Source organism: Rutidosis leptorrhynchoides, chromosome 2, assembly GCF_046630445.1.
Source record: "Rutidosis leptorrhynchoides isolate AG116_Rl617_1_P2 chromosome 2, CSIRO_AGI_Rlap_v1, whole genome shotgun sequence".
Classification (NCBI taxonomy): Eukaryota; Viridiplantae; Streptophyta; class Magnoliopsida; order Asterales; family Asteraceae; genus Rutidosis; species Rutidosis leptorrhynchoides.
Window position 1 is genome coordinate 650,062,007 of NC_092334.1, and position 20,914 is coordinate 650,082,920.

At 35.8% G+C, this 20,914-nt stretch overlaps 2 protein-coding genes across 7 annotated transcripts; one reads left to right on the plus strand and one right to left on the minus strand.

The window, feature by feature from the left end:
- Positions 1-12,765: 12,765 nt before the first annotated feature.
- Positions 12,766-17,080, plus strand: LOC139893779 (neutral ceramidase 2-like). Its single transcript, XM_071876965.1, has 9 exons — positions 12,766-12,956; positions 13,168-13,376; positions 13,576-13,878; positions 15,124-15,391; positions 15,467-15,725; positions 15,808-15,933; positions 16,020-16,083; positions 16,159-16,328; positions 16,526-17,080. Exons 1-9 carry the CDS (start codon positions 12,781-12,783, stop codon positions 17,078-17,080), a joined length of 2,130 nt encoding a protein of 709 aa, XP_071733066.1. The 5' UTR covers positions 12,766-12,780.
- Positions 17,081-17,317: 237 nt separating this feature from the next.
- On the minus strand, positions 17,318-20,364 carry LOC139893781 (alcohol dehydrogenase-like 7). Of its 6 annotated transcripts, XM_071876968.1 has the most exons (11): positions 20,099-20,204; positions 19,927-20,025; positions 19,606-19,742; positions 19,467-19,490; positions 18,995-19,320; positions 18,781-18,863; positions 18,567-18,642; positions 18,423-18,487; positions 17,908-18,003; positions 17,610-17,774; positions 17,318-17,525 (listed from the first exon to the last, which is right to left on the minus strand). In XM_071876968.1, exons 3-11 carry the CDS (start codon positions 19,632-19,634, stop codon positions 17,409-17,411), a joined length of 981 nt encoding a protein of 326 aa, XP_071733069.1. In that variant the 5' UTR covers positions 19,635-19,742; positions 19,927-20,025; positions 20,099-20,204; the 3' UTR covers positions 17,318-17,408. The 6 variants fall into 6 exon arrangements, with proteins under 6 accessions (XP_071733069.1, XP_071733068.1, XP_071733067.1 ...); XM_071876967.1 differs by lacking the exons at positions 19,927-20,025; positions 20,099-20,204 and adding an exon at positions 20,212-20,364; XM_071876966.1 differs by lacking the exons at positions 19,927-20,025; positions 20,099-20,204 and adding an exon at positions 20,212-20,364 and having other exon boundaries at positions 19,467-19,513.
- Between the last annotated feature and the right edge of the window lie 550 nt (positions 20,365-20,914).

Below are 20,914 nucleotides of genomic sequence, written 5' to 3' on the forward strand. Positions count from 1 at the left end.
GCAAATAGTGTCGGAGCAAGTTATGCCAATGTAGTTTGTTATAAATGTGGAAAACCGGGCCACATTATTAGAAATTTCCCGAACCAGGAGAACACGAATGGACAAGGCCGCGGAAGAGTTTTCAATATTAATGCGGCAGAGGCACAAGAAGACCCGGAGCTTGTTACGGGTACGTTTCTTATTGACAATAAATCTGCTTACGTTTTATTTGATTCGGGTGCGGATAGAAGCTATATGAGTAGAGATTTTTGTGTTAAATTAAGTTGTCCATTGACGCCGTTGGATAGTAAATTTTTACTCGAATTAGCAAACGGTAAATTAATTTCAGCAGATAATATATGCCGGAATCGAGAAATTAAACTGGGTAGCGAAATATTTAAGATTGATTTGATACCAGTAGAGTTAGGGAGTTTTGATGTAATAGTTGGCATGGACTGGCTGAAGAAGGTGAAAGCAGAGATCGTATGTTATAAAAATGCAATTCGCATTGTACGAGAAGAAGGAGAACCCTTAATGGTGTACGGAGAAAACGGCAACATGAAGCTACATCTTATTAGTAATTTGAAGGCACAAAAACTAATAAGAAAAGGTTGCTATGCTGTTCTAGCACACGTCGAGAAAGTACAAACTGAAGAAAAGAGCATCAATGATGTTCCCGTCGCAAAAGAATTTCCCGATGTATTTCTGAAAGAATTACCGGGACTACCTCCACATCGATCTGTTGAATTTCAAATAGATCTTGTACCAGGAGCTGCACCAATAGCTCGTGCTCCTTATAGACTCGCACCCAGCGAGATGAAAGAACTGCAAAGCCAATTGCAAGAACTATTAGAACGTGGTTTCATTCGACCAAGCACATCACCATGGGGAGCTCCTGTTTTGTTTGTCAAGAAGAAGGATGGTACATTTAGGTTGTGTATTGACTACAGAGAGTTGAACAAACTTACCATCAAAAACCGTTATCCACTACCGAGAATTGACGACTTATTTGATCAACTACAAGGCTCGTCGGTTTATTCGAAAATCGATTTACGTTCTGGATATCATCAAATGCGAGTAAAGGAGGCTGATATTCCAAAAACTGCTTTTAGGACGCGTTATGGTCATTACGAGTTTATGGTTATGCCGTTTGGATTGACTAACGCACCAGCTGTGTTTATGGACCTTATGAACCAAGTGTCTGGGCCATATCTTGACAAGTTTGTCATTGTTTTCATCGATGACATACTTATTTACTCAAAGAATGATTAAGAGCACGAAGAACATTTGAGAAAAGTGCTAGAAGTATTGAGGAAAGAAAAACTGTACGCTAAGTTTTCAAAGTGTGCATTTTGGTTGGAAGAAGTTCAATTCCTCGGTCACATAGTGAACAAAGAAGGTATCCAGGTGGACCCGGCAAAGATCGAAACCGTTGAAAAGTGGGAAACCCCAAAAACTCCGAAGCATATACGTCAATTTTTAGGATTGGCTGGTTACTACAGAAGATTCATCCAAGATTTCTCCAAAATAGCAAAACCCTTGACTGCATTAACGCATAAAGGGAAGAAATTTGAATGGAAGGATGAACAAGAGAAGGCGTTTCAATTATTGAAGAAAAAGCTAACTACGGCACCTATATTGTCATTGCCTGAAGGGAATGATGATTTTGTGATTTATTGTGACGCATCAAAGCAAGGTCTCGGTTGTGTATTAATGCAACGGACCAAGGTGATTGCTTATGCGTCTAGACAATTGAAGATTCACGAGCAAAATTATACGACGCATGATTTGGAATTAGGCGCGGTTGTTTTTGCATTAATGACTTGGAGGCACTACTTATATGGGGTCAAAAGTATTATATATACCGACCACAAAAGTCTTCAACACATATTTAATCAGAAACAACTGAATATGAGGCAGCGTAGGTGGATTGAATTGTTGAATGATTACGACTTTGAGATTCGTTACCACCCGGGGAAGGCAAATGTGGTAGCCGACGCCTTGAGCAGAAAGGACAGAGAACCCATTCGAGTAAAATCTATGAATATAATGATTCACACTAACCTTACTACTCAAATAAAGGAGGCGCAACAAGGAGTTTTAAAAGAGGGAAATTTAAAGGATGAAATACCCAAAGGATCGGAGAAGCATCTTAATATTAGGGAAGACGGAACCCGGTATAGGGCTGAAAGAATTTGGGTACCAAAATTTGGAGATATGAGAGAAATGGTACTTAGAGAAGCTCATAAAACCAGATACTCAATACATCCCGGAACGGGGAAGATGTACAAGGATCTCAAGAAACATTTTTGGTGGCCGGGTATGAAAGCCGATGTTGCTAAATACGTAGGAGAATGTTTGACGTGTTCTAAGGTCAAAGCTGAGCATCAGAAACCATCAGGTCTACTACAACAACCTGAAATCCCGGAATGGAAATGGGAAAACATTACCATGGATTTCATTACTAAATTGCCAAGGACTGCAAGTGGTTATGATACTATTTGGGTAATAGTTGATCGTCTCACCAAGTCAGCACACTTCCTGCCAATAAGAGAAGATGACAAGATGGAGAAGTTAGCACGACTGTATCTGAAGAAAGTCGTCTCCAGGCATGGAATACCAATCTCTATTATCTCTGATAGGGATGGCAGATTTATTTCAAGATTCTGGCAGACATTACAACAAGCATTGGGAACTCATCTAGACATGAGTACTGCCTATCATCCACAAACTGATGGGCAGAGCGAAAGGACGATACAAACGCTTGAAGACATGCTACGAGCTTGTGTTATTGATTTCGGAAACAGTTGGGATCGACACCTACCGTTGGCAGAATTTTCCTACAACAACAGCTACCATTCAAGCATTAAGATGGCGCCGTTTGAAGCATTTTATGGTAGAAAGTACAGGTCTCCGATTTGTTGGAGTGAAGTGGGGGATAGACAGATTACGGGTCCGGAGATAATACAAGAAACTACCGAGAAAATCATCCAAATTCAACAAAGATTGAAAACCGCCCAGAGTCGACAAAAGAGCTACGCGGACAGTAAAAGAAAAGATATAGAGTTTGAAATTGGAGAAATGGTCATGCTTAAGGTTTCACCTTGGAAAGGCGTTGTTCGATTTGGTAAACGGGGGAAACTAAATCCAAGGTACATTGGCCCATTCAAGATTATAGATCGTGTCGGACCAGTAGCTTACCAACTGGAGCTACCTCAACAACTCGCGGCTGTACATAACACTTTCCATGTCTCAAATTTGAAGAAATGTTTTGCTAAAGAAGATCTCACTATTCCGTTGGACGAAATCCAAATCAATGAAAAACTTCAATTCATTGAAGAACCCGTCGAAATAATGGATTGTGAGGTTAACAGACTTAAACAAAACAAGATACCAATTGTTAAGGTTCGATGGAATGCTCGTAGAGGACCCGAGTTCACCTGGGAGCGTGAAGATCAGATAAAGAAGAAATACCCGCATTTATTTCCAGAAGATACGTCAACACCTCCAACTACTTAAAATTTCGGGACGAAATTTATTTAACGGGTAGGTAGTGTAGTGACCCGAACTTTTCCATGTTTATATATATATTAAATGAAATTGTTATTTACATGATTAAGTGTTTCCAACATGTTAAGAAATCAAACTTGTTAAGACTTGATTAATTGAAATAGGTTTCATATAGACAATTGACCACCCAAGTTGACCGGTGATTCACGAACGTTAAAACTTGTAAAAACTATACGATGACATATATATGGTTATATATATAGTTAACATGATTTTATTATAAGTATGTAACTCATTAGGTATTTTAACAATGAGTTATATATATAAAAATGAGACTATTAATTTAAGAAACTCGAAAACGATATATATAACGATTATCGTTATAACAACGTCTTACTAGGTACATATGAATCATATTAAGATATTGATACACTTGGTTAATTATGTTAAATGATAATTAAATATATTATTAAGTGTATTAACAATGAAATACATATGTAAAAATAAGACTACTAACTTAATGATTTCGAAACGAGACATATATGTAACGATTATCGTTGTAACGACATTTAACTGTATATATATCATACTAATATATATTATATATCATAATATCATGATAATATAACAATTTAATATCTCATTTGTCATAATAAACAATGGGTTAACAACCTTCAACAAGATCGTTAACCTAAAGGTTTCAAAACAACATTTACATGTAACGACTAACGATGACTTAACGACTCAGTTAAAATGTATATACATGTAGTGTTTTAATATGTATTCATACACTTTTGAAAGACTTCAAGACACTTATCAAAATACTTCTACTTAACAAAAATGTTTACAATTACATCCTCGTTCAGTTTCATCAACAATTCGACTCGTATGCACCCGTATTCGTACTCGTACAATACACAGCTTTTAGATGTATGTACTATTGGTATATACACTCCAATGATTAGCTCTTAGCAGCCCATGTGAGTCACCTAACACATGTGGGAACCATCATTTGGCAACTAGCATGAAATATCTCATAAAATTACAAAAATATGAGTAATCATTCATGACTTATTTACATGAAAACAAAATTACATATCCTTTATATCTAATCCATACACCAACGACCAAAAACACCTACAAACACTTTCATTCTTCAATTTTCTTCATCTAATTGATCTCTCTCAAGTTCTATCTTCAAGTTCTAAGTGTTCTTCATAAATTCCAAAAGTTCTAGTTTCATAAAATCAAGAATACTTCCAAGATTGCAAGTTTACTTCCAAGTTTTCTAAATCCATTCCAAGTAATCATCCAAGATCAAGAAACCTTTGTTACTTACAGTAGGTTATCTTTCTAATACAAGGTAATAATCATATTCAAACTTTAATTCAATTTCTATAACTATAACAATCTTATTTCGAGTGGAAATCTTACTTGAAATTGTTTTTGTATCATGATTCTGCTTCAAGAACTTTCAAGCCATCCAAGGATCCTTTGAAGCTAGATCTATTTTTCTCATTTCCAGTAGGTTTATCCAAGGAACTTGAGGTAGTAATGATGTTCATAACATCATTCGATTCATACATATAAAGCTATCTTATTCGAAGGTTTAAACTTGTAATCACTAGAACATAGTTTAGTTCATTCTAAACTTGTTCGCAAATAAAAGTTAATCCTTCTAACTTGACTTTTAAAATCAACTAAACACATGTTCTATATCTATATGATATGCTAACTTAATGATTTAAAACCTGGAAACACGAAAAACACCGTAAAACCGGATTTACGCCGTCGTAGTAACACCGCGGGCTGTTTTGGGTTAGTTAATTAAAAACTATGATAAACTTTGATTTAAAAGTTGTTATTCTGGGAAAATGATTTTTATTATGAACATGAAACTATATCCAAAAATTATGATTAAACTCAAAGTGGAAGTATGTTTTCTAAAATGGTCATCTAGACGTCGTTCTTTCGACTGAAATGACTACCTTTACAAAAATGACTTGTAACTTATTTTTCCCACAATAAACCTATAATTTTTCTATTTATATTCATAAAATAGAGTTCAATATGAAACCATATCAATTTGATTCACTCAAAACGGGTTTAAAATGAAGAAGTTATGGGTAAAACAAGATTGGATAATTTTTCTCATTTTAGCTACGTGAAAATTGGTAACAAATTTATTCCAACCATAACTTAATCAACTTGTATTGTATATTATGTAATCTTGAGATACCATAGACACGTATACAATGTTTCGACCTATCATGTCGACACATCTATATATATTTCGGAACAACCATAGACACTCTATATGTGAATGTTGGAGTTAGCTATACAGGGTTGAGGTTGATTTCAAAATATATATAGTTTGAGTTGTGATCAATACTGAGATACGTATACACTGGGTCGTGGATTGATTCAAGATAATATTTATCGATTTATTTCTGTACATCTAACTGTGGACAAGTAGTTGTAGGTTACTAACGAGGACAGCTGACTTAATAAACTTAAAACATCAAAATATATTAAAAGTATTGTAAATATATTTTGAACATACTTTGATATATATGTATATATTGTTATAGGTTCGTGAATCAACCAGTGGCCAAGTCTTACTTCCTGACGAAGTAAAAATCTGTGAAAGTGAGTTATAGTCCCACTTTTAAAATCTAATATTTTTGGGATGAGAATACATGCAGGTTTTATAAATGATTTACAAAATAGACACAAGTACGTGAAACTACATTCTATGGTTGAATTATCGAAATCGAATATGCCCCTTTTTATTAAGTCTGGTAATCTAAGAATTAGGGAACAGACACCCTAATTGACGCGAATCCTAAAGATAGATCTATTGGGCCTAACAAACCCCATCCAAAGTACCGGATGCTTTAGTACTTCGAAATTTATATCATATCCGAAGGGTGTCCCGGAATGATGGGGATATTATTATATATATGCATCTTGTTTATGTCGGTTACCAGGTGTTCACCATATGAATGATTTTTATCTCTATGTATGGGATGTGTATTGAAATATGAAATCTTGTGGTATATTGTTACGATTTGATATATATAGGTTAAACCTATAACTCACCAACATTTTTGTTGACGTTTAAAGCATGTTTATTCTCAGGTGAATACTAAGAGCTTCCGCTGTTGCATACTAAAATAAGGACAAGATTTGGAGTCCATGTTTGTATGATATTATGTAAAAACTGCATTCAAGAAACTGATTTCGATGTAACATATTTGTATTGTAAATCATTATGTAATGGTCGTGTGTAAACAGGATATTTTAGATTATCATTATTTGATAATCTACGTAAAGCTTTTTAAACCTTTATTTATGAAATAAAGGTTATGGTTTGTTTTAAAAATGAATGCAGTCTTTGAAAAACGTCTCATATAGAGGTCAAAACCTCGCAACGAAATCAATTAATATGGAACGTTTTTAATCAATAAGAACGGAACATTTCATGTGTGGACACAGTCGACCGGCTGTGTCGGTCAATCGACCGAGTGTCTTTGAGGGCAGAATATTTTACTAAGTGTTGTTTCCTAGCCGTTATGCTGTCCGCGTGACTTATGATGATCAGGATGTAAATTCTGGTGGACTTTTAGCGACGCTTTTTGTGACTGATTTACTGTACTGTGTTGTTTTGTGTTAACAGACAGAAACTAACTTGTTTTGCCTTATGTTCAGGTGATAAGGATAAGGAAGCCGCTCAGTGATAGATTATCTGAGCTAGTTGCTGGTATTCGGTGAGTGGGTCTATCTCCGGATAGAGTATTAAGTAGCTGACACGCTACTTGTTCAGACTCTTTATATTATGTTTATGTTCAGTATGATTATCATGCGTAGTTAGATATTGCCATGCTAGTTAGGACGATTGCATGACTGTTTATCTGTGATCTTATGTGCGCACTATTAGTTGGACACCAACTGAGGCGGCAAGGTTGGGAACCCACCGAGGCGGCAAGGTAGGGTTGATGTGAGGTCGACTGTGGTAGCCTGGTCGGGTCATGATGTTACTGATTGTTCAGTATAGCATAGAAGGACGCATGTGTTGCGTTCAGACGGTTATGCAGTGGAATCAGTAAAGCGGACTATCGGTAGACTGTAGCTTGATCAACTAAGTCGTGTGCTCGTACAAGCCGTCGATCCTCATATTGTCAGTTGTTGTTGTTGTTGTTGTATGCTAGTTCAGGACGTTAGCATAGTTGTGACCCCTTGCATGTTCAGTTGATTATGCTTGGTCTGTTAGATAGTATCCATTCACTTAGCAGTTGTGCTAATTCCCCCACATTTTCGCCCCTTGCAGGTTTAGGTACTGCTGGTTAGGACGGGTGTTGTGGACGGGTTGAAGACATGTTTGACTATGCGTTGACTCTGATATTTTCTAATTTAATTATGTTTTCACGTAACACCGTTGTTGTATAAAATTGGTTTGTAAACAATTTTATGTAAACATTAACTAAGGTTACTTTAGTAATTAAATATTTACTTCCGCTGTGTTTAAAAAAAAAAAAAAAAAATTTAGGGTGTTACACTGTAGTCCGTAGTTTTTCTTCTAACACTTCAGTACTCGCCTAATTTCTTGCCAATGATGAGTACTAGGATTACTAGTATATCTACTCAATTTCCCCGCAACAAAAGCAATATCCGGCCTTGTATGAGTCATGACATACATCAAACAGTCAATCACCTGAAAATACTCCAGTTGTGATACAACTTCACCTTGATTAGGCATAAGCTTCTCACTTGGATCCACATGTGTACTCACAGGAGTACAATCAAAACGATTGAACTTTCTCAACAACTTCTTAATATAATGAGATTGAGAAATCAAATTTCTATTACTCTCACGTTTGATCCTAATAACAAGGATAACGTCTGCCTCCCCCATATCTTTCATGGAGAGCTTTGATGACAAAAAATCTTTTGTTAAGTCAACCTGACTTTGGTCAGTCCCAAAAATTTACATGTCATCAACATATAGACAATATATAACTCCATTACCAGAATAATCAAACTTGCTATAGACACATTTATCTGCTTGGTTTAATTTGAAACCACTAGATAAAACCACTTCATCAAACTTCGAATGTCATTGCTTAGGTTCTTATTTCAATCCATATAAGAAATTCCAAGTTTTCACACATTGCTTTCTTTACCTGGCATGACAAAGACCCGAGGTTGCTTCATATAAACCTCCTCATCCAAATCAACATTCAAGAATGTTGTATTCACATCCATCTGGTGAATAACCAGATTGTGAACTGCAAACAATGCAATCAACAGTACAATGGTAGTAATACGAGCCACTAGAGCATAAGTGTCAAAATAGTCTATTCCAGACTTTTGTCTAAAGCCTTGAATGACTAACCTTGCTTTAAATTTTTTAATAGTTCCATTTTCCTTTTGAAGATCCACTTGCAACCCAAAGGTTTGCAACCAGGAGGTAGATCAGCTAACACCCAAGTATTTTTGCCCATGATGGAATCCATATCATCATTAATTTCGTCTTTCCAGAATGCAACATTCTGAGACCTCATTGCTTCATCATATATTTTAGGATCATCCTCAACAATGAAACAATATGAATATTGGGTAGAAACATCATCCCTGGAACCCTTAACTAAGTATAGTTGAAAATATGGTCCAAATGATTTATGTTTCCATTTTCATTTGCTTTTTTGAATCTCAAGTGACTGATCAATGGCCTTTTCGGAGACTTCATCATAACAATCCTCATTGATTCCATTGTTACTTAGAATCATGTCCCTTGGTCTAGGTATAGATGAAAATCAATTTTCATCAAAGATTGCATCCCTCGAATCAATCACAGAATTGATTGAGACTAACTCATTAGGCTCTATAACATAGAACATATATGCCTTGGAATGTTCAACATATTCAATAAATATGCAATCAATACCTCTTTTACTTAAACTTTTCTTCTTGAGATCAGGCAGTCTTACAACAGCCCTACAACCCCATACCCGAAGATAATTCAAGTTAGGTTTCCTTTTATTCCAAAGTTCATAAGGAGTAATCTTGTATCTTTTGTTAAGAACTCTACTAAGAAAATAGCAAGCTGTTAACATAGCTTCCCCCAAAATCCTTCACTTAAACCCAAATAGGATAACATGGAATTAATCATCCCTATTCTTCCTCCGAGATATACCATTTTTTGTGGTTTATAAGGAGCTGTGATCTCATGGATAATACCAACGGACTAGAAATACAATCGGTCAATGTATTCACCTTCCCTATCCGTTCTAAGTCTTTTTATCAAAGTCTTTTGTTGCAATTCTACTTCAGTTTTAAATATTTTGAATTTATCTAATGCTTCATCCCTAGTATGTAATAAATAAACATAGCAAAATCTAGAAGCATCATCAATAAAAGTCACAAAATATTTCTTATTCCCTAGAGTAGGAGTTGCATACAAATCACATAAATCACTATTTATTAATTTCAAAATTTCAGTATTACGATGTACATTTTGAAAGGGTTTCTTAGTAATCTTTGTCAACATACATGTTTTACACTTTTCATTTTTCATATCAAAGGCGGGTATTAAACCATCGTTAGACATATCTTGCATTCTTTTAAAGTGTACGTGTCCTAGTCTAGCATGCCAAAAAGTAGAATCATTTATGCTAACAGTTGTCATACAAGCAATGTTAATATTCACATGATCAATATTAAGTCTAAACATTCCATTGATCTAATAACCAAAACCAACAAACAAAACATGCTTAGATAAAATAAACTTATCAGATTCAAAAACTTGTTTGTAACCACAATTATTCAACATACTACTAGAAACCAAGTTTTTCCTAATTTGTGGTACATGAAAAACATTAAACAAAGAAACAACTTTTCCAGAACTAAAACTTAAATCCACACTTTCACGTCCATGAACAGAGGCTCTTGAATCGTTTTTCATATGAAGAATTGATCCACCAGTCATCGAATCGTAAGTCTTGAACCAATATCTATCCTTGCACACATGAGTAGTAGCAACTGAGTCAACCCATCACGCAACATCATCATCCTGCATAAGATAAGTCTCAGATATATACAAAACATAGTAATTCTGAATTGAATTAATTAAATATATTCTGAACTTTCGAGTTTTGGTTGTTCGAATCATTGTCCGAACCACTTATGCTAGATCCCTTAGCAATGTTAGTGCCAAACATAACCTTGCAATCCCTTTTCAAGTGTTCAGATTTACCACACTTCCAACAAGTCAATTTAGACTTCTTATATGGATCAGATTTGTAATTACACAGATGCTTACATTTTCCCCTTTTGTCATTATTACCAGTGAACCTTTTATGTTCCACCATTTTGACAGTAGATGTACCAGCAACTTCATTGCTCTTTGGCTTGTCATTATCCTGCTGCCCGAGAGATTCCTCAATATGTAGATGAACGCCCAACTCAACAAGAGTTAACTCCTCATTCTTATGTTTCAAAGAATGTTTAAATTCTTTCCAAGAAGGAGGTAGTTTATCAATGATACTTGAGACTTGAATAGACTCATCCATGTTCATCTTGTGTTGTGTGAATTCAAGTATACGAATGAGCTCATTGTATTGTTCCATGACCGGTCTAGAATCGACCATCTTGTAATTATTAAAATTACTCACTCGGAACTTTCTACTAGAAGCATCCTCAGACATATACTTGGTTTCCAACATGTCCCATAGTTTTTTAGCAGATTCAACATTATGATAAATATCGAAAAGGAAATCAGCCATACCATTGAGGATTAAACCTCGAGCTATGTAGCCATCGTTGTCCCACTTGCTCCTTTGCCGAATCTGTTCAACAGTAGCATCATCATCATAATCTTCTGGAATTGGTGTGCTGAGTACATACACCACACTCATAGGAAGTGCATCTTCTTCTGCCATCTCCGAAAATCAATTCCTTCAAACTTATAAAGTTTAGAGAAATTCGACATCATGTGCTTCATCGTAGTCGCCATCGATTATAACATATAATTACTTTCGATTATTGGAGGTTTCAGAATTTTCGTGTAGGGTAAAATAATCAATGACCGGATAAATCACTGAATCGTGGTATCACTTTCCGAAAGTAATTATTCGACCTTAATTGTCTGGGTTACACGAATATCACTTTGAGAAAAGACATTGTTTTTGGCATCAACAAGAACCCTTTGCAGAAGAGTATTTAGTGTTTTATATTGTATATATGTATTCTCATGAATAATCATCTTTGTATTTATAGGCACCCGTAATTATGGAAGAAGATATATTCGAATCAATTGGCCGATTGACTCTCCATAAATATCTCTCATAATATTCTTTTTGGTTAGGATAATAATATTTTCTATAAAAAAGAATAATCCTTTTCCATAAGATAATAATTTTTTCCAAAAATGCAAATTATTCTTCCCTGTATTTACTAAAACTTGGACATCGAGCTAAACTAACTTGAACAGCAAGCTATAACTCAACTTGAACACCAAGCTAAAACTAACTAGGACAACAAGCTAAAACTCAAATCGAGTAGACCAAGTCAAGATAGTAAGTAAAGAAAAACCACTTTTGAGTCTGGGTAATCTATTACTTAATGGGTGTACATTCCGTCCTTCCTAATCCATTTACAAGTGTATATTAAATCCCTCGATTATATTAAATTTACAGAAAAGGGTTTCGGGTTCACCATTGGGGAGAAATAATTTGGGAGCATTTCAAATTCTTTTGTGATGAACCATTATGTCTGTTCCTTCACCGACCATTACGTCATTTCATCTATTTTATTGTCAAAAATTAACCAACACAACTATTGATTTACACATTTTCTTTTGCAACTTTTGGCTTACAATAACTTGTTCCTATACTATGTATAATGTAAAAAAACAATCGTACAAGTACTGGTATAAATGTTCGGTTTAATTATATTCGTGGATAAATAATCCAACCGAGCCGTAATGTGAAAATATACTCGCAATCATAAGACAAAACATAGACCTCGATCAATCCTAACATATTCAATTCGTTTCAAACTATGAAACACTAGGACATATTATATTATAAAAACTCATATTTATATAAATGTGTAATCTATTATACAATTTCATCCAAAAAAAAATCCAAAAATTCCAAAGCCATGTATCCAATTAGTTTTATTTTCTTACTTGTTACTCTACTCATACATTTTTTCCTGTTTTGCGCTACCTCCGATTACTTGATCGGAGTTGGAAGCTATGACAGTACTGGACCAGCTGCTGGTGTTAACATGATGGGGTACGGAAATTTTGATCAAAACACAGCAGGCATACATTTTCGACTAAGAGCACGAGCCTTCATTGTAGCCGAGAGCCAAAATGGGCCGAGGATTGCCTTTGTGAATCTCGACGCTGGAATGGCGTCTCAACTTGTCACAATCAAAGTACTCGAGAGACTATCAAAAAGGTATGACGTCACCAAATTGTCACAATCAATTATATTCTATTCATAATTCTATCATGCTATTAAATATGTCAAATTCACTAAAGTAAACTAAAATGAACGAGTAACGGATAAGGTATTCCCTAGCCAGCCCAAGATATGTTGCTGGTAAGGTAAAAAAATATACAGTAATTTGTTACGTCACTAAAGTATCATGTCCATCTGTTTATTGTAGATTTGGGAACATATACAATGAAGATAATATAGCTATAAGTGGAACGCATACTCATGCTGGTCCGGGAGGGTATATGCAATATGTGTTGTACTCTGTGACGTCACTTGGTTTCGTTCATCAGTCTTTTGATGCTATTGTTACAGCTATCGAAATGAGCATTCTTCAAGCTCATCAGAATCTCAAATCTGGTTCCATTTTCATCAGTTCAGGTGCGTTTGTACATTATGCTCTGATTGTTGTACCAAGCCGATCTTGGTAACTTGATCATATTTTAGAAAATAGTCATTTTGTGATGAATTCACTTGTCAAGAATTTTGGCCATGGTGAACATATATCGCAAAAGGTTTTTTAGGCGCTTATATTTTAAATTGTCAACAGTGTTTAATGAGGGATTCATTTGTTTTGTAGGGGATTTGGACAATGCAGGAGTAAACCGAAGCCCAACTGCATATTTGTGTAACCCTCGAGATGAGAGGGAACGATATGCACGAGATGTTGATACCCTAATGACGCTTCTGAACTTCGTTGATGGTAAAAGTCAGAAAAGCATAGGAGCTTTCACATGGTTTGCGACTCATGGAACATCTATGAGCAACAACAACACACTTATTAGTGGTGACAATAAGGGTGCTGCTGCTAGGTTCTTTGAAGATTGGTTTACTTCCATAAGCACAAACTCGACAACTTTTGATGCACAAGGTACGCACAAACGTAGCATATACACATTTTGACAATGATTTTTGGTAAACGGGAAAATGGATGTTTCCTATTCAAGAGGGGAATATTTCTTACTCAGATGTACGTAGCGTAACCAGTTATCCTATGACCGTTTTTTACCCTTTTCACTGGCCACCCAAAATACGCTGCCGATAAGGTTTGAAAATCGGGCTCTAACCACCAGCCTATCTTTGGATGGTTGACTAGGATCTTTAGTGACCGAGTTAATCTTTTTAAATGTTACTTGTAATAGCGATATAACTGGGTTATCTTGCAACCGTTTCTAACCCTTTTCTGTGACCTCCCCTATTAGAACATTCATGCAATACACTCAATATATTAAACAGAAACCAAATACATAGAAGACTACATTGTTAACTTTCTCTGCATTTTTAATCAACTTAAACATGACTATTAAATAGGATCCTATAGGGAGGTTTTACCGGATTCGTTCACGGACCTCTACTCAGGAACACTGCCCGAATGGATGTGTTCTCGGGTACCGTCGATCGGGTTCAGGTTTCCGCCCGAATGTGTGTGCTACGTGCAAATGATGAGGGTCGTTGAAAGAAATGATCTACTGATGCCAAAAAATCGCCGTTCAAAAAAAAAATTATAGCAAACGTACAACAAGTAATACCTACATACTAGCAACTACCCACTAGCCACTACCTAATTTCCAGCAACATGCCTTTGAATTTCTCATCCCACTTGACCTCAACATTCGGTGGTCAACTTGATCAATTCATCCTTCAATATCTAGACTGATTAAAACCGATTAATCCTAACATTATCGTGTAGGATCGATTATGGTCCACCAACATGTACGACATATAAGCTCATGACATGACGACTTGCACACTTTAACCGATTATACTTCAACAATCACCCCGTTAATCGGTTAATCCATGCTGCTCCGACTCTAATACCGCGTATAGGATCATTTCAGGTCCACCAACATGTACAACATATAAGCTCATGAGTTCCATATTACTCTAAAACCAATTGGTGATAGAGGGAGGTTCTCAGAAGCGTATATACATACGTTTGGTTCACTCCTTTTCGTGTGTAGGACATGACTTGCATACCTTAACCGATTATACTCCAACATCCCAGATATACTGTTAGTGAGGTTTGAACTTCAGACCTCTTATAAGGAAATCAGACCTGCCTATCTTGGGATGGTTGACTATGATCTTTAGTGATCGAGTTAATCTTTTTAACCGTTACCTGTAACAGATAAAACCAATATCCATACCTTGATAGCGAAGGCATTGACCATCAAAGCTACGGGAGGTCAACCTTGTAATCAAACGTCGAGTCAAGGGTTTAAGGTGAGGAAGAATGATGGGTCTCGGTTTGTTGGAGCATTTTGTCAATCAAATGTAGGAGATGCAAGTCCTAATGTGTTGGGAGCATTTTGCACTGATACTGGTTTACCTTGCGGTTCTTCTATTCACTCCTCCTGCAATGGGAACGACCAACTTTGTATCGGACGTGGTCCCGGGTAAGTTTCCCTCTTTATTATGTCAGTTATTTTTGCGACGAACTCAATAACACGAGAAAAACCAACACTCAACAGGTACCCAGATGAAATAAAGAGTACTAAAATCATAGGGGAGAGACAATATTTAAAAGCAGTTGATTTGTTCATGTCAGCCAAGGAACAATTAACAGGAAAAATCGACTATCGTCATGTTTACTTAAACTTCACTAATATTGAAGTGAAGTTAGCCGGTAACAAGACTGCAAAAACATGTCCTGCAGGCTTAGGGCCCGGTTTTGCTGCAGGAACCACTGATGGTCCTGGTGCTTTTGGGTTCCAACAAGGTGATAAAAAGGTCAGAATTGCGTTGTATAATAAAGAGCGTTGTAAAATAAGTATCTTTTCCTGATGTTTGATCAAGACTTTTACAATCGTAGATTAATGAATTCTGGAAACGAGTAAGAGATCATCTAAAAAAACCAAGCGATTATCAAGTCAACTGCCAAAAGCCAAAGCCGGTTCTGTTATCGACCGGAGAAATGTTCTTTCCTTACGCCTGGGCGGTAATCTTGACTATTTAAAAAAAAATCTTGATCATTTTTTATGGTCAATTTCGAAATTTAAATGGATTTAATTTGTTTAATTTCAGCCCGCAATTGTTCCACTACAAATCCTGAGAATAGGGAACCTAATCCTACTATCGGTTCCTGGAGGTTTTCCCATTCTTTTTCTCAAAATCTAGATCTATCAGATCGTAACAAACTAAACTTTCAGATTTTTTTTTTCAGAGTTTACAACAATGTCGGGTCGAAGATTACGAGAAGCAGTGAAACAGACACTCATAAGTAACAGTAACGGTGAATTTAAAAATGACACTCATGTCGTAATAGCAGGTCTGACTAACACGTACTCACAATACATTTCGACACCTGAAGAATACGGTCAACAAAGATATGAGGTAACATATTGCTTAACTAAACATATATTTAAAAGCTAATAATTGGTCTGTTTAACAATCTCCACTTGCTACACTTTGAGACCTTGAATTTAAAAAAAAAAAAAAAATTTGTTCAGTTTGATAATCCCCACTTGCTACTTGAGACCTTGCATTTCAAAAAAGAAAAAAAAAAGTCTGTTTGACCTTAAAAACTACAGGCTGCATCAACATTATACGGTCCTCATACTCTATCGGCATACATTCAAGAATTCAACAAGTTAGCAGAGTCGATGGCAAAAGGACGTAAAACAGTTACCAAAGGCCCATCACCACCCGATCTCTCATCCGTCCAACTGACTCTGCTACCGGACCCTACAGGCGAATCACCGCCACCTGGCGTAAAGTTTGGTGACATGAAACACGATATTTCCGTACCAAAAAGTGGATTCTTTAGTAAAGGAGATAAACCAAGCGCAGTGTTTTGGAGCCCAAACCCACGATATGACCTACTGACTGAAGGCACGTACGCTGTAGTTGAGATGCTTCAGGGAGAAAAGTGGGTCCCGGCATACGATGATGATGATTTTTGTTTGATCTTCAAGTGGAGTGTAGATGATAAAAGTACTAATGGATTGGCTACTTTAGAATGGGAAGTGCCTAAATCGGCTAGTAAAGGAGTTTATAGATTTAGGCATTTCGGCTCATCTAAGAAAACGATAGGTTCTACAACAGAATACTTTACAGGTGCATCAAGTGCGTTTACAGTGTCGTAAAACACAAACTTTGAGTACCATGTTATAGTACTTAATAAAATAAATGGACATCAGTGATGGTTATAAATCACTGCACTTGCTGTTTTTTCAGTAACCCATATATGACCCTTTTTAGGAATAATTTCGGGTTTTAGTGTGTCGAGAGTTCAGTAACAAGTAAATTTTTTGAAGACGCATTAAGAGAGAAGATATATGCCGTTTATTAGTCACCACATCTTTGTTTATTGTATGAAGTGATGAAATCAGGAACTTAACTTTTTAGTTAAAGTAATGAAAATTGACATTTACCAATTCATGGTGCAAAAACTACTGTTGCAACAAAACATGATCATTTGTTCATCCAAATGACACACCGTATGCTCTTCCCTTCAAGTAGCAAATCGAAAGCCTTATTGATGTCTTCGAAGTCTACATCATGAGATACGAATTCATCAAGTAGTAGCTCCTAAAAATATTGAAAAATTATTAGAAGTCAAGGTTAGATATTAAAAGTCAAAGACAAATAATTAAAGAGACAGAACATGCTTACTTTGTCCATGTAGCGTTTTATGAGAAGTGGGATATCAGCTTTTGGTTTGAGACCTCCAAATAGCGATCCAGTAATAGATTTTCCGCTGTGAAGAACCTCATAAGAACTCAAGGTCAACATTTCTGCTTGCTGGTCAAATCCCAAAACAACTGTTTTCCCCCATCCCTGAATTACAATAATACAATTTACAATCAATGTAAAAAACAAATTCAATTACTGCATAAAAACAGCTCGATATGATGGAATAACTTATAATCAACATGGCTACTTATTTGAGATAAAGAACGAATGAATTGACCTTTCTAGAAGAAGCATAAGCTTCTTGCATCAGGGACGTTACACCAACACACTCGAAACAATAGTCTGCACCCCCACCAGTCATCTCAATTATTACCTGTTTCGAGAATAAACTTTATGTTATTTATGCTACACAAATATCACTATATATAACCACGCAGGTGGCCACTCCTGTGGCCACCGAGTTGACCAATGAAGCATGCCACCCGGGTTCAATTACTAGCTATGCCAAATTGTTCAAAAAGGGTGTGTGACAAGAGGGTGCGCATAATGCGCAATTCACGCGGTACCAGGTTTCGCGCTCGGGGGGATTGATTACCCGAGGTTTTACATTCTATGAGGAAGCGAATGTACACGTTCATAGGAGGGTTTCCTCACTTACCCAAAAATATCACTATATATCACATGTTTGAACAATTGAACTTATCTAAAAAAATAATTTTGCAGGTGAATTTTATTATTTGTGATGTCACATGAAGTTACATCCATGAATCAGGACACGAATGGTTAAGTCACCTGGCTCACAGTTTTATCCCCACAGTTGCGTGAGTTCACGAAATCAGTGACTCCAAATTTCTTTCCTGTTAATATCATAAAATAACATATTGTTAAATAAATACATTAAACAAACAATTATATACATTTTTAGAAACCAATTACCTAATTCAAACTTGTCTTCGTTCGCATCAACACCAATGATCCTCTTAGCCCCACATAGCCTTGCTCCTTCAGCAACCTGTAAAACAGGTTTAACTTATCAAGTTTGTACAATAACATATTGTTGAATCACAATGTTGCAGAACCCTTCATCTGTAACATTTGCAAATATTAAAAAAAAAAATATATTAATGACATATATAGAACACAATCATACAGCTAGCCCAATTGAGCCCAGTCCAAATATCGCGACAGTTGTTCCAGCTTCCACATTTGCTTTTTTCCACACAGCACCCACACCTGATAGATTAATACATTTTCATAAGCTCAATTAAAATTAAAAACCGTAGTTATTACAAAATCTATGTAAAACTGTCCTTTTGTTAAAAGATGATACTAAAAAGTAAAAAGGTATAATGATCACAGTTTACCAGCTGCTACTCCACAAGTAAAGAGACAAGCTCTATTTGGTGGTGTCGCTGGATCGATTTTAGTTACATGAGCAATATCAACCACCGTGTACTCACTAAAACTCGATACAAACATAAAGTGGTATAGTGTTTCTCCGTTTATGTCAGTGAACCTGCTTGTTTTGTCTCTAGTAATCCAAGGAGAAATACTAAAAGAGAACTTTGAACAGAGGTTGCTTTTATTCGACAAGCAATCAGTACAGTCACCACAATCGGGCAAAAAAATTGGGATCACGGTGTCTCCTTCAACAACTTCGTGTACACCTTCTCCTACGCTCTCAACAATCCTTTAAAAATCAAAAATACAAATATCAGTCCATAAATATTGCAAATATAAGAAATTGAGAATTTGTTATATATGTAAAACAACTAAAGATACCACTCAACTGATGTAACATGAGCAGTTAAGTAGTAAAATGTTATATAGTTTTACCCCATTGCCTCATGACCAAGTATTCTGGGAAAAATAGCAGGAGGATGCTTCATGAAATAAAGATGGTAATTAAAGATTAAAAAACAGAAAAACTCAGCAACGTTAATATGCGTGTAATTGTGATGAGACTAATATAAACCTCCGATTTCCAAAAGGTAAGATCAACATGACAAAGAGAAGTGCAAATGATTTTAATTCGAACTTCGTGAGTTTTTGGTGGTGCTACTATCACTTCCTCTATCACAAGTGGCTCCCCTGGTTTTCTAGCAATCGCAGCTGCAAGAAACACACTTTGAGACTGTATAAAATAAGTAATAAGTAAATAAGTAAAGTTTAGTTCCATGAGACTGAATAACATAAGTAAATAAGTTAAGTTCCATGAGACTGAATAACATAAGTAAATAAGTAAAGTTTAGTTCCATGAAACTGAATAACATGACCTGAAACGAAGTCAACTCACTTTGCTTAACACAGGGTAGCAGAGCACGACAGTCTCACACACTCACTACAGGTGCCCGTGCCCGTAGTAGGCCGACAACCCTACCTAAAAATGTTCACACTATCTAAAGAGGGTGAGTATTTTTACTCTAAGATATCTGGCCTAACCGGGTTATAGGGTGACCGTTTCTTACCCCAAGATGATGTTAGTAAGATTTGATCATGAGATCTCTGAAAATCAGGACTCTAACGACCGCTCTATGTCAGGATGATTAGTTTTGAATTATATATAGGTTAGACACTTTACCTCTGCACCGGATAGGCTTGCCAGCATTGTTGCTTGAGCTTTTTCGATCCATGTTCTACCAGTAGCAAATGTTTGGATTTGTTTTTTTAACATATAGAGATATACCACTAATTTTATGAGATATTTTTCTTGAGTGTGATGACTTAAATGGAAAATTAGATGTAAGATATTAGTTGCCAACAAAATATTGTCGCATTGGAACTGCACAGAAAATACATTAATTGGCAGTGGGACAATATTATTTTAAAGTTTGCATGTGCGTATTAAAGGTAGTAGTAATGGCAACAACAATGATATTGTTGGGCAGGACTATTAACTAAAACTAATAGTCGAGCTCAACTTGATCATCTAAGGCTATGTTTGAGATCGACTCCTTAGCTCGACGACAAGATCAACACCAGAGCTCTAATAGCTCGAGAATTTGTTAGTATACATGTTTAATTAAGCAAACTTGACGTTAAAGAAAATAAGGAAACTTGATATAGTGTGCGTTTGATAAACTGAATAATTAAGCGATGAATGGATTATAATTTTAATGATTCAAAGGTGCTGAATAAAGTCGATTCTACATGGCAATAACCTATTTAATAATCATTTTGAACGAATAATCTGAATGATGTAAAAATTCCTTATTAACCTTTGACATGAGTAAAAACTACATTATAGTTGTTTAATATGTGTTATTGTTATAATTTAAATTAAG